Source organism: Strix aluco, chromosome 1 (assembly GCF_031877795.1).
Source record: "Strix aluco isolate bStrAlu1 chromosome 1, bStrAlu1.hap1, whole genome shotgun sequence".
NCBI classification, from domain to species: domain Eukaryota; kingdom Metazoa; phylum Chordata; class Aves; order Strigiformes; family Strigidae; genus Strix; species Strix aluco.
In genome coordinates, this window is record NC_133931.1 from 12,145,629 (window position 1) to 12,158,430 (window position 12,802).

Here is a 12,802-nt window from a genome sequence, read left to right on the forward strand (position 1 = left end):
TTTCTCTAATAAAGTTTTCTCAGTTGTTTCAGTCAGATGGAGGAAATTTTATGTTTCTCTTTTGGATTATGATACAGTTACAATGTTTCTATATAGCAACTATTATTCACCCAAAAGTTTCATTTCAGTGGCAGTGAAGTAAGTAATCCCTGTAACCATTATTTACCTCCCAGAGAGTTGAGAGGCTTAGCCAGTATTTGCAAAGCATCTGAGATGTCTGAAGAAAGGCTACTATAGGTTACTATAAATCATGGAATATCCTGAGCCAATTCCTGCCCACAAGTCTGGCAGCTCTTCCTATCAGCAGCCCTCTGGTTTCACGATCAAACAAGTAGTTTTATTCCCTCTTCATTCTATGTAACACTACCACCATCTGTTTACAAAGCTTAAATTTAAAATCATTCTGAGAGGATTTTATAGCTTCCATAACCAGTACAAGAGTTCTTTGTTCTCTGGATGGTTTAACTGGAGAGGACTTTAGGCTACTCAAGGATCACGGCCAGACCAACACACAGGTAAAGAGGCCACTTTCTTGCAACTTAAATCGCAGTACTGCTCACTTCCTATCTTCTTCTGCCCCCTAGTGAGCTTTGATTTTCACTCCACCTGAACAATCGCGTGGCTGCTTTATAACTTAGATGCATATAAAAGTGCTGAAACACCAAACTGTTTTCTTTTTACATCCTTTAGAAGCATTCTTCATATCGTTCTCCACTAAACACATCAGAAAGCAAAGAGCCTTTTCTAGCCCTGCAGTGCTAATATGCAGGAAGTGAATTTTACTGAACAGGGAAACACCCACAAAATTGGCATACTATAAAATCCCTTTACACATGTCAAAGAAAACTTAAAATTTGTTAATTTATATTTCCATTTTACTAGAGCTCTGAAGTTAGAAAAATGACACATAGGCTCTTTCACAAACCACTGTTTAATTGTTAAAAAAAAAAAAAACAAAAAAACAAAAAGAACTATGGTGTTTGCTGCCTAAAAAGCATCTCAAATACAGCACCAGAGCAAACCCACTACTACCATACTTAAGAAAGAAGGGAAAAGTGATCCAGTTAGGTCTTTTGATCTATCTTAGCATCACATATGTTTATAGGAAGTCCCTCCATGATACTGCATTAAACAGTAGCCAGTCCAGAAAACTCTACTGTGTACTATTTAATAAATATGCTTACCAGTAAATGTTTTCAGGATTGGGCTTGGGGAGAATAGCAATTAAGAGAGGAAACAGACATCACTTACTGCACTAACTTTGCCTGCCTTTTCAGTTATTTATGTTCAGATGTAAACTTCTCTCATGTACTTGCTCTGAAAATTTTTGTTACTATTCCCAAAAATGAGCATTGTCCAACGTGAAAGTCCAAAGGAACAAAACACCTTCACAGAAATAGTGCTTTTAGAAGAGAATTTTTTGCTTCTACAAAGCCTGGCAGTGAAACCTGTCAGAAGCTGGACAGTTAAAAATTTTTAAGGGATATTGAAACAAATTGCAAATGGGACAGGAACAAGATTGCAGAAACATATTGTCTAATGCTGGCTCAAAATTAAATTAATATTTTGCCTCAGAACATGAAGGCAAAGTAGCACAGATGACTAACAATTCTAGAAATAGAAATCACCACATATGAGTTGGAGGTAAGAGCTGAACAGTCAAGTGTGGCAGATCAGATGATACTAATTCTAAAGCACTGAAAGTATTTGTTTACCAAAAGCGTGTCATGCAACAGAAACCCTGTACCTTTCCTGATGGCACTGTGTAGAGAACATATGAACTTGAAGTCCAAGTGGAGTAGTCAGGAGAGTGAAAACCAAACCTTACAAAAGTGAGGAGCTTCACTCATTTGTTTGCTCCGTGCACACATGTACATACATCTGCGAGGAAAAATGTAGGACTGAAGATGACAGCTATTGTAAGTAAAAAGCTAACGCCATAACACCAGAGCAAAGAGCTATAAACTACAAATACAAGTCTGGAATACCTTTTCTGTAGAGCAACGAGAGGGAGTATGTTAAAAGGTCGTGCTTGGTAATTCTATAACTATGATTCTACAGGAAAGTTGCCCCTGCTAAAATAAAGTGAGTGTTATGGTCTAGGAGCTGTTTTCCAGTCACATGATACAACTTAACTGTAGCAATGACCATAGGTATTTCATCAAAAGTAATCTCCTCTCAGGATAGAATGCTAATTATGGTCCTTTTGGTTACTGAATGAAATGAACAAAATAATTTCAAGGTTGTAATTAAAGATTAATGTGTCAGAAGCAGGTAAGTGAGGAAGATAATGACATTTCCTAGGAGTATAATGCACAGACTTCCAGCTGCAGACCCGCCACAGTAGAGCTTAATTTGCTTTTCACACCTCCAAAAGGGAATGCAACAGGGGCTTCTACTGAAAGGTAAAATTAATCAAAGCTTTTAACTTCTGTACAAATAACTAATTTCTGTGGATCATTCTGCAGTCTTGGGACTGAAAGAATTCACTACATTCAGTGTATTTCCATGTATTGCTTATGCAAAGTAGGAGAGATGGTGACTACAAAAGCAGAGAGGAAACAGAACTGGTTATACCAGTTTTACCTCAAAGGGAATCCCCAGTTGACTGTTCAGACAAGCTTTCCATTTCCTCTACCCAGCTAGAAATGACATGTCAATTGTCTCTGAGGCCTTGACAATTGTCTCTGAGGTCAATTGTCTCTCAGTATGGATAAAAAGGTCAAAGGAGAGAGAACTATCACACTAGACAAAGAGAAAAGCATTCGTCTTGATTGTACATAAACCCTGGCTTAGTTGAGTGCAAGATTTATAATGAACAGCAAAACTTTTGTTTCAGAGGATTCTTGTTCTCCACTCTCCACTCATAATTAAAACTATTAGGGTTTTGGAGCTTTAAAGTTTTTATTTTTACCTGGTGAAAACATTACCACAGATCTAAGAAGACTGAGAAATGGGATGCCTTTGAAAAGTAGCTTTACAGTGCACCTGTTATTGTGAAATAGCAATGACAAGACTGATAGAAGTAATTACAGATTTAAGGTACCCCACTTTGCAAGTGTCCAAATTGAAGGACCCTAAAAGGGCCTGATTTTCAGCAGAGAGAGAGCACGTTTAAAAAAACTGCATGCCCTAACAGATGTCTGAAGCTTTGTACTCAAAATCATTAGCATTATTTTAATATATCTTGCCCTAAACATCAAATAAAACACACAAAGAAGCAGTATTAGAATGAAGTCATTTTATTCACCCACTTAAGAGGCCTTCATCTCATTCAACACTGTTAAAGTTTTTACAAAGCTGTAGGGTAGCAACCACTGGAACACAATTAATCTTGGGTGTTACAAAAGATGGGACAATGCTTGCCCGGTATTTACATTTTCACTTAATTTATCATTTAAGACAATGAAGTAATTGGAATGAAAACACCCTGGTCTAGCCAGAAGAGCTACAGTTCCTATAATGAAGATAGATATTGACAGTAACTAAGTCAAAATATGTAGACCTAGGACTCATCTGTCAGATTCAGGATGCAATACAAGAGAGAATATACTTACTGGAACTTTCCACAAGGTCAAGGGCAACATGAGTAGCAATATCCATTCCAGTATTTATGTAAGACTGGCAGTTTTTCAAAGATGAAAGAGAAGAAGTCACACAGTTGAATGAGATTCTTGCACCGCCTGGCATCTTGAAATCGTTACTCTAGAAATAACAGATACAACATTTTGAATGCAGTTTACACCCAAAGAATTTGGAAGAGAAAACAGAAGTACAGACAGCTAACCATAAAGCAGTGTCAACAGAGCCACTGAAACATCAGAGAGCAGGGATGAAATCTTAGCTCCAAAGATGTCAGTAATTTCAGTGGAACTGTAATTCACCAAAGGTTTTCAGTTCACCTCCTATTCAATATTAAGCAAAACTACACCACAAAAAGCAACTTTCAGTTTTCAGCTGCTCATTCCTATTGCTAAACCATAATAAGGTTCAAACTCAATGATTATGTTCGCTTGAAAATTACTGCTCTATTTCAGATCCAAAGAAGCCCACATGCCAAAAACTTGGCTGTGTTTTCTAGGCATATTATCAATTAGGATAGAAAGAAAAAAGACTTCTCACATCCAATTCCGCCTCACCAACTACAAGCCTGTTTCAACAGTGGGCCCTTGGCAAAAATAATCTAACAAAGGACCACTCTTCTAAGAATGTACTTCACAGCAAAACATCTAGCACCATCTTTAAATAAAAGCCCACCTTACAAATGATACCTACTTCCCCCAAAGATGCTACAAACTTTTAGGACCGATATTCCAGTAGCACAGAATAGTGTTGCACAGAAATCACGTTTATCTCCTTTATCGCCACTTTCCAATACAGACCCACAACCTACAGCCTTGCGGGGATTAACTGCTTCTCCTGTCACAAATACAACCTTCAAGTGGGTTTGCTTATGCTGTGCCTATCCACACTGTTCACATCAGTCGGTTTCTTCTCAAAAATTCCAACTTCTGCTCTTCCTTCTTCATGTTTTGCCATAACTTGCTCAGACAACATGAACCTGGTGTGCAGAATTTTATAGTGTAAGCTGCAGGAGGTATGGAAAATTCTGCTCAGCTTTAAATATGCAGTTGTTCACAAAAAAAAACCCACTAAAGTCTTGGATAGACAGAAATAACTGCATTAGTCCATTTAAATAGTAATCAATATGTGCAAGGCCTATACTGAGCTGATACTGGGGGAGGTAGAGCATGGAATCCACAATCAAATTTGGGGTATATCAGAAGTTTTATCTGAATTGTACACAAAATAACAAGGGGGCAAGTTGTTCTATCAACAATAGCCTTTGACAGGCTATAATCCAAAAGAAGTATGGAAAAATACCTAAATAGGAAGGACAAAGCTTTGCATACCTAAGGCTGTATCTCACAGAATCATCTAGGTAGGAAAGGACCTTGAAGATCATCTAGTCCAACCGTTAACCTAGCACTGACAGTTCCCAACTACATCATATCCCTCAGCGCTAAGTCAACTTTACTCTTAAACACCTACAGGGATGGGGACTCCACCACCTCCCTGGGCAGCCCATTCCAACGCCTAACAACCCGTTCTGTAAAGAAATGCTTCCTAATATCCAGTCTAAACCTTCCCTGGTGCAACTTGAGGCCATTCCCTCTTGTCCTATCGCTTATTACTTGGTTGAAGACTCATCCCCACCTCTCTGCAACCTCCCTTCAGGTAGCTGTAGAGGGCGATGAGGTCTCCCCTCAGCCTCCTCTTCTCCAGACTAAACACCCCCAGTTCCCTCAGCCGCTCCTCGTACGACATGTGCTCCAGACCCTTCACCAGCTTCGTTGCCCTTCTCTGGACACGCTCGAGTAATTCAATGTCCTTTTTGTAGTGAGGGGCCCAAAACTGAACACAGTCATCGAGGTGCGGCCTCACCAGTGCCAAGTACAGGGGTAAGATCCCTTCCCTGTCCCTGCTGGCCACGCTATTTCTGATACAAGCCAGGATGCCATTGGCCCTCTTGGCCACCTGGGCACACTGCTGGCTCATGTTCAGCCGGCTGTCAATCAACACCCCCAGGTCCCTCTCTGACTGGCAGCTCTCCAGCCACTCCTCCTCAAGCCTGTAGCGCTGCTGGGGGTTGTTGTGGCCCAAGTGCAGCACCCGGCATTTGGCCTTATTGAAACTCCTACAGCTGAAACTCATACATCTCCCTCCACTACATCTTGTGCTCACCCTAACCTGAATCACATTCCTCATGAACATCATGCAGACTGTGAGACCTGCTGTCACACTCTCACCTCTCCTAATGTTTTATTTCATATCTTTTTCTGATTTTTTTTTTTCATTTAAAAAACATACTTGTCCACTCAAGACTATCTTTTATGACACCAGTTTTAGGTCACGTGCTTCCAACATTTTAACAACAGTTCAAGTTCACCACAACTGAATTACGTACAAATTGCCTTCATCTCCATCTCCTTCTAAAGGTGCATCTTGCCACAGAGGTGGCAGCAGCCTTCAGCAACAGCTGCAGTTATGTCAGCTTATGCTCTCCCTGCCAAAAGACAATGATTGCTATCTTTAGAGGCTGTCAAACTGGCAACAGAAGACAAGGAAGAAGTTCCTTACAGAACTCCTTGAAAGTAAAGGAAAAGGATGCGCTTAAAGATTTAATAACAAATGCTTTCAGCTGTTACATTATTTAACTAATTTTTTAAGGCACCTGTTTGCCTCATAGCAACTGTCAGTATAGAACCTCTGTGATGCAAATATACACTATTAAATAGTCACATAAAATCATGTTAGCAGCTTTATCCTTCTGGGCCCGTTTAGTGTATCAAAGTTAACAGTGAGAACCTAATTCCCTTCTTGAACTTAGTAAATCTCACTCACTGAGAAAGCCTGCTGTTCTTTTGGAAATTTCACAGATACACACTGTGAAAGGCAGGAATCTGAAAAAAACAACAGTAAGAAGTTAAAACAGCTTCTTCATTCTCTTGACATTTATGGAAGCACTGAGCAAACTACACAGGAACAGAAGTTACTGTTTACAATACTAACTTATACCACTGCATTGGTAGTTTCAACTCAATTTGTCTTTTGGAAAGTAATTTAAGTATCTTTGGACAGATTTTCTGTTTTTTAAATAAAAGATTATTTTTCTTAGAAACTGTTTATGATCTCAAGCAAAGATTTCACTCGAATTTTCTAAGTGAATTCTTCAACTTTAGCCTGCAGCTGTCCATTCTGCCTTCAGAGGAGATGCCACATTCTTCACTGGAATCAGTTTCACAGCAGTGTTTTCAAGGCACTCTTTTTTGCCAGGAATGTCTTCAATGGGTGCATCAATGAAGCACTTAAAATCTGCAGCTGCCACACCCAACCCCCTCACTCTGGGAAAACACAACCAGCAAAATCAGAGGTGAAAAGGAGACCAAGTGAGACTACCGAGGCAGTTTTTTTTCCTTTCAACAATAAGTGATAAAATGGTCTAGACAGGCTTACAAAGCAGCAAACTCAAATTACAGTTTCTGTCACTTATTTTAAAGATTTGAGCAAATGACCTAACTGCTCTATGCTTCAACACCCCAAACTATGAAGCAGAGATAAGAAAAAAAAAAAGTTACTTCTGTAACACAAGTTCTATAGGTGACAAGGGCTCACTGACTACCAGGATTAGTGTCCACCCCCTAGACACGCTCCGTGACCATCCTGCCACACAGGTCGGGGGAAGAGCCCACCAGGCAAGCAGCTCCGCTCTCCCAGCCCTCCACCTCACTCCCCCGCCCGTGCCAAGCCGGGGCAGCTGGCCCGGCCCACCCCTCACGCCCGGAGGGCAACGGCCCCTCATCCCCTCCCCGCCCGCCTCTCCCCGCTTCCTCGGCCGGGCGAGCGCTGCCCTCACCCCGCCAGAAGGGAAGGGGGCGGCGAAGGCAGCCGCCCTCACCAGCGGCTGCTGCTCACCTGCTCCCAGCCACCGAGGCCCGAGGAGGCTCCGGGCCCGGAGGTGGCCCACACACCAGCCCTCCCAGCGGCAGGAGCGGGCGGGCGGGCGGGCGAGCTGGGCCCGGGGTAGGCGGTCCGGGCGGGCGACGGAACCGCCTCATCAGCCGGCGCCTCTCCACGTGATGGCGCCGTCACGTGATGGGAGGGCTCGGCCGCGCCGCACGCAGGGCCGCCGCCTCCTTCCCTGCCCGCCCGCCGCCGCAGCTCCCCTCAGGCGGCCGCTGCCGGCCCTGCCCGCAGCCGCTGACGGAGCCGAGCACCTTCCTCGCTGCCGCCGCCGCTCACCGCGCCAGCGGCGGGGGAGGGTGAGCGCCGCCGAGCGGGGGTGCACCGGCGGGGAGGCCGCTGGGTGAGGGGAGGCGGCGGGAGCGGGGTCGGGGGGAGCCGCCGCTCCGAGGCGGTTGCCCTGGGGCTGGGCTCAAGCCGTGAGGGAGGCGGGAGCGGTCAGTCCCGGTGGGACTGGCGCTGGCGGAGAGGGATGGGCGGTGGTTCAAAGCCCAGCCCGGCGGCTGTGGGGTCCCGCGCCCGCCCTGGGCCCTGCCGAGGAGCCCGGCACCTCGCCGAACGGGAAGGCCGGGCTCCGGGCGCTCGTTTTGGGGCGCAGGAGGCACTGCCATCGTGAGTGGTTTGGAAGGTTATTGGCGAGAAGTCAACTCGTAACTCCCCATAAATGTTTCGAAACGTAAAAGCTTATTTTCAGCAGTGCTGTGCTCCATATCTGGCAGGAAACATGTCAATAAATAAAAATGTCACGAGGAAATGCAACCACAGCGTGGGAGCTAACCCTTCATCAATAAATAAAGGAACAGAGCTGTATCGTTTCGTTTGCTGTAGAAGTTTTCCTTGTTGCTAAAGCCTATTACAATCATTTTGGTTGTATTTTTAAAGTGGTTATTATAAACACATCTTGTAACATGTTTTTGTTTTCCTTGCTGCCGTCTCCTTGCATGGTCTCAGCTGCTTCAGTATTTGTGATCGTCTCATTTTTCAGTAGTTCTCTTCAATTTTTCTGGTACAAAAGGCCATGCTTTCCTTGCCTGGTCACACAGGTGACTGAGTCAAACACTGTATGTGCTGAAGATTGATGCAGCGCATTTTTTTCATGTTACAAAGCTGTGGATAGTTTAGATTTCATAAACTGAAAGATTTGAGAGTATACTTAAAAATCCACATAGATTAAACTATCAGAAATAGGAATACAATCCACTCAATGTCTGTGGTTTTGTTTTTACAGGTTATTAATGGCGCAGCTAGTTTTCTCATCAGACTTTCTTCTTCAAATAACCTAAAGGCTAACAATCAGAATCCAGCTGCAGGACTTCTGCTGCTCTGTCACGTCCAGCTCCACAATGGTTGATTTTCTAGCTGAAAACAATCTCTGTGGTCAGGCAGTTCTTCGGATTATCTCCTGTGGAAATGCCATCATTGCAGAACTTCTGAGACTTTCTGAATTTATTCCTGGTGTTTTCAGGCTAAAGGACAAGGCTGATCAACAGAAGTATGGGGATATCATATTTGATTTCAGTTATTTTAAGGTAAATCCTTTTATTGCTAAACTTCGCCTTAAAGCATTGCTGTCCTGCTTGAGGGTGCTTCAGGTTATGAAACAGCTGTTCCTGACCACTGTATTTGTTACTAGCATTCTTCAGAATTGACTATCATGACTTCTTACTTGCTGAGTTTTTAACAAAAACACACCAAACTGAGATAGCAATCAGGATGTGCTTGCATGCTAACATTCCACTTCTGGGCTGTCTTGTATTTTATATACTTATGATCTTACTCAGCTTCATCTTGTTTCAGCGAGCAGAAACAGTCTAGGGAAGGTTCTGTGCTTAGACCCCTGGGCAGAATATAAGTGTAACCGCCACATGCACTGAGGGTATGAGGGCAAGAAGCAGGTGACAGTTTTAAGTGCATTCAGGAGCAGTCCCAGCTACACCTTTTAAAATGTTTGATGAGTCATCTGGCCTGTAAACTTTGATGGGTACTGATTATATAAAACTGGGGGTTTTTGGTGTTATTGTTGTTATTTCCTGCAGGAACATTATGTTATACTTTCACCCAGCAGATTTTGAGCCTGTGCATTTGGTTCACAGAATCATCTAGATTGGAAAGGACCTTGAAGATCATCTAGTCCAACCGTTAACCTAGCACTGACAGTTCCCAACTACACCATATCCCTAAGCGCTGTTTTCCTTTAGAGCAGTACTGTGGGCAGTATGCCCATCTTCCTTTGGTTATCTGTAGCTTATTCTTTGCAGCCTTGAAAACTGCTTTCTGCTTTCCTGTTTGACAGTACAGTGATTGTTCATTCACTGGACTTCTCACATGCGCCAAATAAATAAATCAAAGGGTAGTGTCCATAAAAAGGCATTATTTGCCTTACAAAACTAAGCTTCTTGCAGTACCTATTTCCCTCTGTCATTCTCCAACATGATTAAGAAGGAACTACAGAGACTATCTAATCTGACTTTATCTGGGTTGTACAATATAAGACGTGCTAATAGTAAAGCAGGGAGTGTATGTGTGTTTATTTTTTTTAGTAAGAGTTGTAAATTTTAAGCACTAACTGTGAGCCTTGGACACTGAAAAGCCTGAGCACAAATGATTTTCCAGATACCTTTAACTCCCAAGTTCCTGTTAGAAGTCTTTTTTTTTACACAAATTACTTGAAAATTTAAAAGCAGGTAGGTATAATTGGTGAGAAATACAATTATCCTTGAACTTGTAAGATTTGCGCATGTTAAGGAGGCATAACAGTGCTGCTGTTTTTCAGAGTAAGCACCTCAAAATCCATAAAAGATATAAAGCAGAGAGTAGTGAATTTACAGATATTTTCACTGCAAGTGTGCCATTTCTGTATTCATGATTCTTAGAATTACCTAATGAGAAGAGATTTGAGATTTTGAAAATTCAGGCTGTTTACTTTCTCCATTTGAACTTCATAGGCAGTTTGGGGCCTGCTTTTATCATTTGTTTTATGTAAGTATTTTACATGAAAAGAGAAGCAGAAGAGCATTTTTTAAATCACACAAAATTTTGTCAGCTGAGATTAAGCTTGATATTTTATTTTAACTCTGTTTTTTATGGAGCTTGTGTTGACTAAATCTTTTTAAGCCATGATCTCGTCTGTCATAAGTGGTCTGTGGAATGACATTAACAGTATTTTTCAATTAAATGTTAATAATATTTTCAATTAAACATTAACGGTATTTTCATTAAATGGTGATAATAAGACCAAACGGCGATTATGAGAAATGTTGACAGTGGTAAATGGTCAGAAAAGTTTGTACCATTGCTTTAAGGAAGTCAGCCTCTTCATCCCAACCCTTTTTCCCCCACGGTTGTTAATGACATAGTTTCTGCATTAATTTGGGGGACTAGCATTGAGGTAGAGCCAGAGTCTGTGGGGAAGAAAAAAAAAAATTAAAAAAAAAATCAGGTCTAATACTTTCAAGGAGTTTAAATGTATGAGAAAGTACTAAGCTTTGTGAAGCCTCAATGTTATGATTTCTGTCGGAGGAATCAATCGGATCAAATGTGTAAAGGAACGATTTCCAGCAGGGAGATAGCACTATGAAAAGCACACAGTGACTTCAGATGCGTTGGGGCTTTACTCAAAGCATTAACTGTTCTTTTCCATTGGTTACATAGGATAAATCAAATTTAAAATCATTACAGATTGCAACAAAGTATAATACTCATCTTTATGTAATCAATGTTCAATCATAAAGTAGCTTGGAATACTACAGATTCTTGTTTTGGTAAGAAATGTTAATTCTGGTGGTGTGCACACAGTGGTGGTTGTACGTGTTCTGTGTCCTCCTGAAGAGAAGTCAAACAGAGGTCAAAGTCAAATATTGTCTCTAAAGATTAATTTATTCTCTTAGGGGCCTGAGACATGTGAAGGCAAACTGGAAGCCAAACCTGAGTTACTGGATTTAGATGAAGAATTTCGTGAAAACAACATTGAAATTTTGACAAGATTTTACCTAGCTTTTCAGAGTGTACATAAATACATTGTAGATTTAAACAGGTACAGTATCTTAAATACATGTGGATTTTCTTAAAGACTAGATTATTTTTTAGTCTTAATAATGAGAAGCTTTTTCCTGAGAGATTTAATACACTCGCTGTTGAAGCATATTCATGTGCACCTGTAATCCGGAATTGCTGGAGTGAACACTAACTTTTACTCCTACTGTTGCTTACCAGCTTAATACATGACTTGAAAACATTAAACCTCTCCACCTCATTTCCTCAATTGTAAGCTAGAGCTAGTTTTTCTTTATCGTGGAGATTGTCTTGAAGATTTTTTTTTTTTAATAAGAGAAGACTTCATATTATTAAACTAAGTTTTTTGTCGTCTGCAAAACAATATCAGGTAGGGTTGTTTCTTTAACTTTCATTGGAATTGTTTTTCTGAACTTAATTTTTCAGTGGAGTTGCGATATTTTCAAGTTTGCTACTCTTACCTGTAAAAAAAGTACGAAAGGGTCATGAAATACTCTAAGAAAATAAAGTTTCAGAGAATCTTAAGCATACGAATTGTGTTTGTTATTGATCTTATATGAAAAGATTAATTAAAATATTAAATCTTTAACATTTCTTACTAGTATAGGAAGAAATCTTCTGTTAATAGAGTTGAACATACTCTATTTCTAGCTCTACCTTCCAGATTGCAATTGAGATCAATTTATGGTATTTCCAGGAGATGTTTTTGAGGTAACTTTGAAAAGTTTCACTTAATTTTGGAGTGGAAGCCTTCTCAGTACTCTCTTCTCAGGCTGTTATCCATCCTTAAGAAGATTAAGAGGATGTTAGCTGTAAGTTACAAAGTATCCTCTTGTGTCTTTCACATCTACCATCAGGATATGGCAGGATGCTTTTGCCAACTGGTTGGCTCTAGCTAGGAGTTCCAGCCTCTCATTTCACAGTAGAGCATCTCTTCTTCTGCGTCTGAAAAACTCCATGCTATTTGTACTAGGGAAATGTTCTGATGTGTCTGTTGACTTTCAGAGAAAATTGACCATTTGAGTTCTGAGGACATATGATTTAAGAGCAAAATAGCCAATGAACAACTCTTTGTTATGATTCCTAGATATTTAGATGACCTCAATGAAGGAATTTACATTCAGCAAACATTAGAAACAGTCCTCCTTAATGAAGATGGAAAACAGCTTCTAGTAAGTATTGAACAGTTTTGTAATAGCAGAAAATGAACCAACTAGTTTAGTGCCAAACTAGACAAAAATTTAAGTTTACCAAATGCATGGAAATG

General features: G+C 41.0%; 2 protein-coding genes across 6 annotated transcripts in view; one reads left to right on the forward strand and one right to left on the reverse strand.

Annotated features, from left to right (window-relative positions):
- Nucleotides 1-7,681, reverse strand: part of NSMCE2 (NSE2 SUMO ligase component of SMC5/6 complex) — a 132,072-nt gene extending 124,391 nt beyond the window's left edge. Inside the window, exons 1-2 of the mRNA XM_074842875.1 lie at nucleotides 7,477-7,681; nucleotides 3,558-3,705 (exon numbers count right to left, since the gene is read on the reverse strand). Of these exons, the coding sequence (XP_074698976.1) occupies nucleotides 3,558-3,690 (133 nt within the window). The 5' untranslated portion in view covers nucleotides 3,691-3,705; nucleotides 7,477-7,681. The remainder of the gene's footprint in view (nucleotides 1-3,557; nucleotides 3,706-7,476) is intronic.
- WASHC5 (WASH complex subunit 5) overlaps nucleotides 7,648-12,802 on the forward strand; it is a 29,680-nt gene continuing 24,525 nt past the window's right edge. For 4 of the 5 annotated variants that reach the window (XM_074842319.1, XM_074842487.1, XM_074842654.1 and 1 more), the window contains exons 1-4: nucleotides 7,648-7,823; nucleotides 8,753-9,053; nucleotides 11,412-11,557; nucleotides 12,623-12,707. In XM_074842319.1, the coding sequence (XP_074698420.1) occupies nucleotides 8,868-9,053; nucleotides 11,412-11,557; nucleotides 12,623-12,707 (417 nt within the window). In that variant the 5' untranslated portion in view covers nucleotides 7,648-7,823; nucleotides 8,753-8,867. Of the gene's footprint in view, nucleotides 7,824-7,851; nucleotides 7,868-8,752; nucleotides 9,054-11,411; nucleotides 11,558-12,622; nucleotides 12,708-12,802 lie in introns of those variants that run through there. The other variant, XM_074842411.1, reaches the window with a different exon arrangement.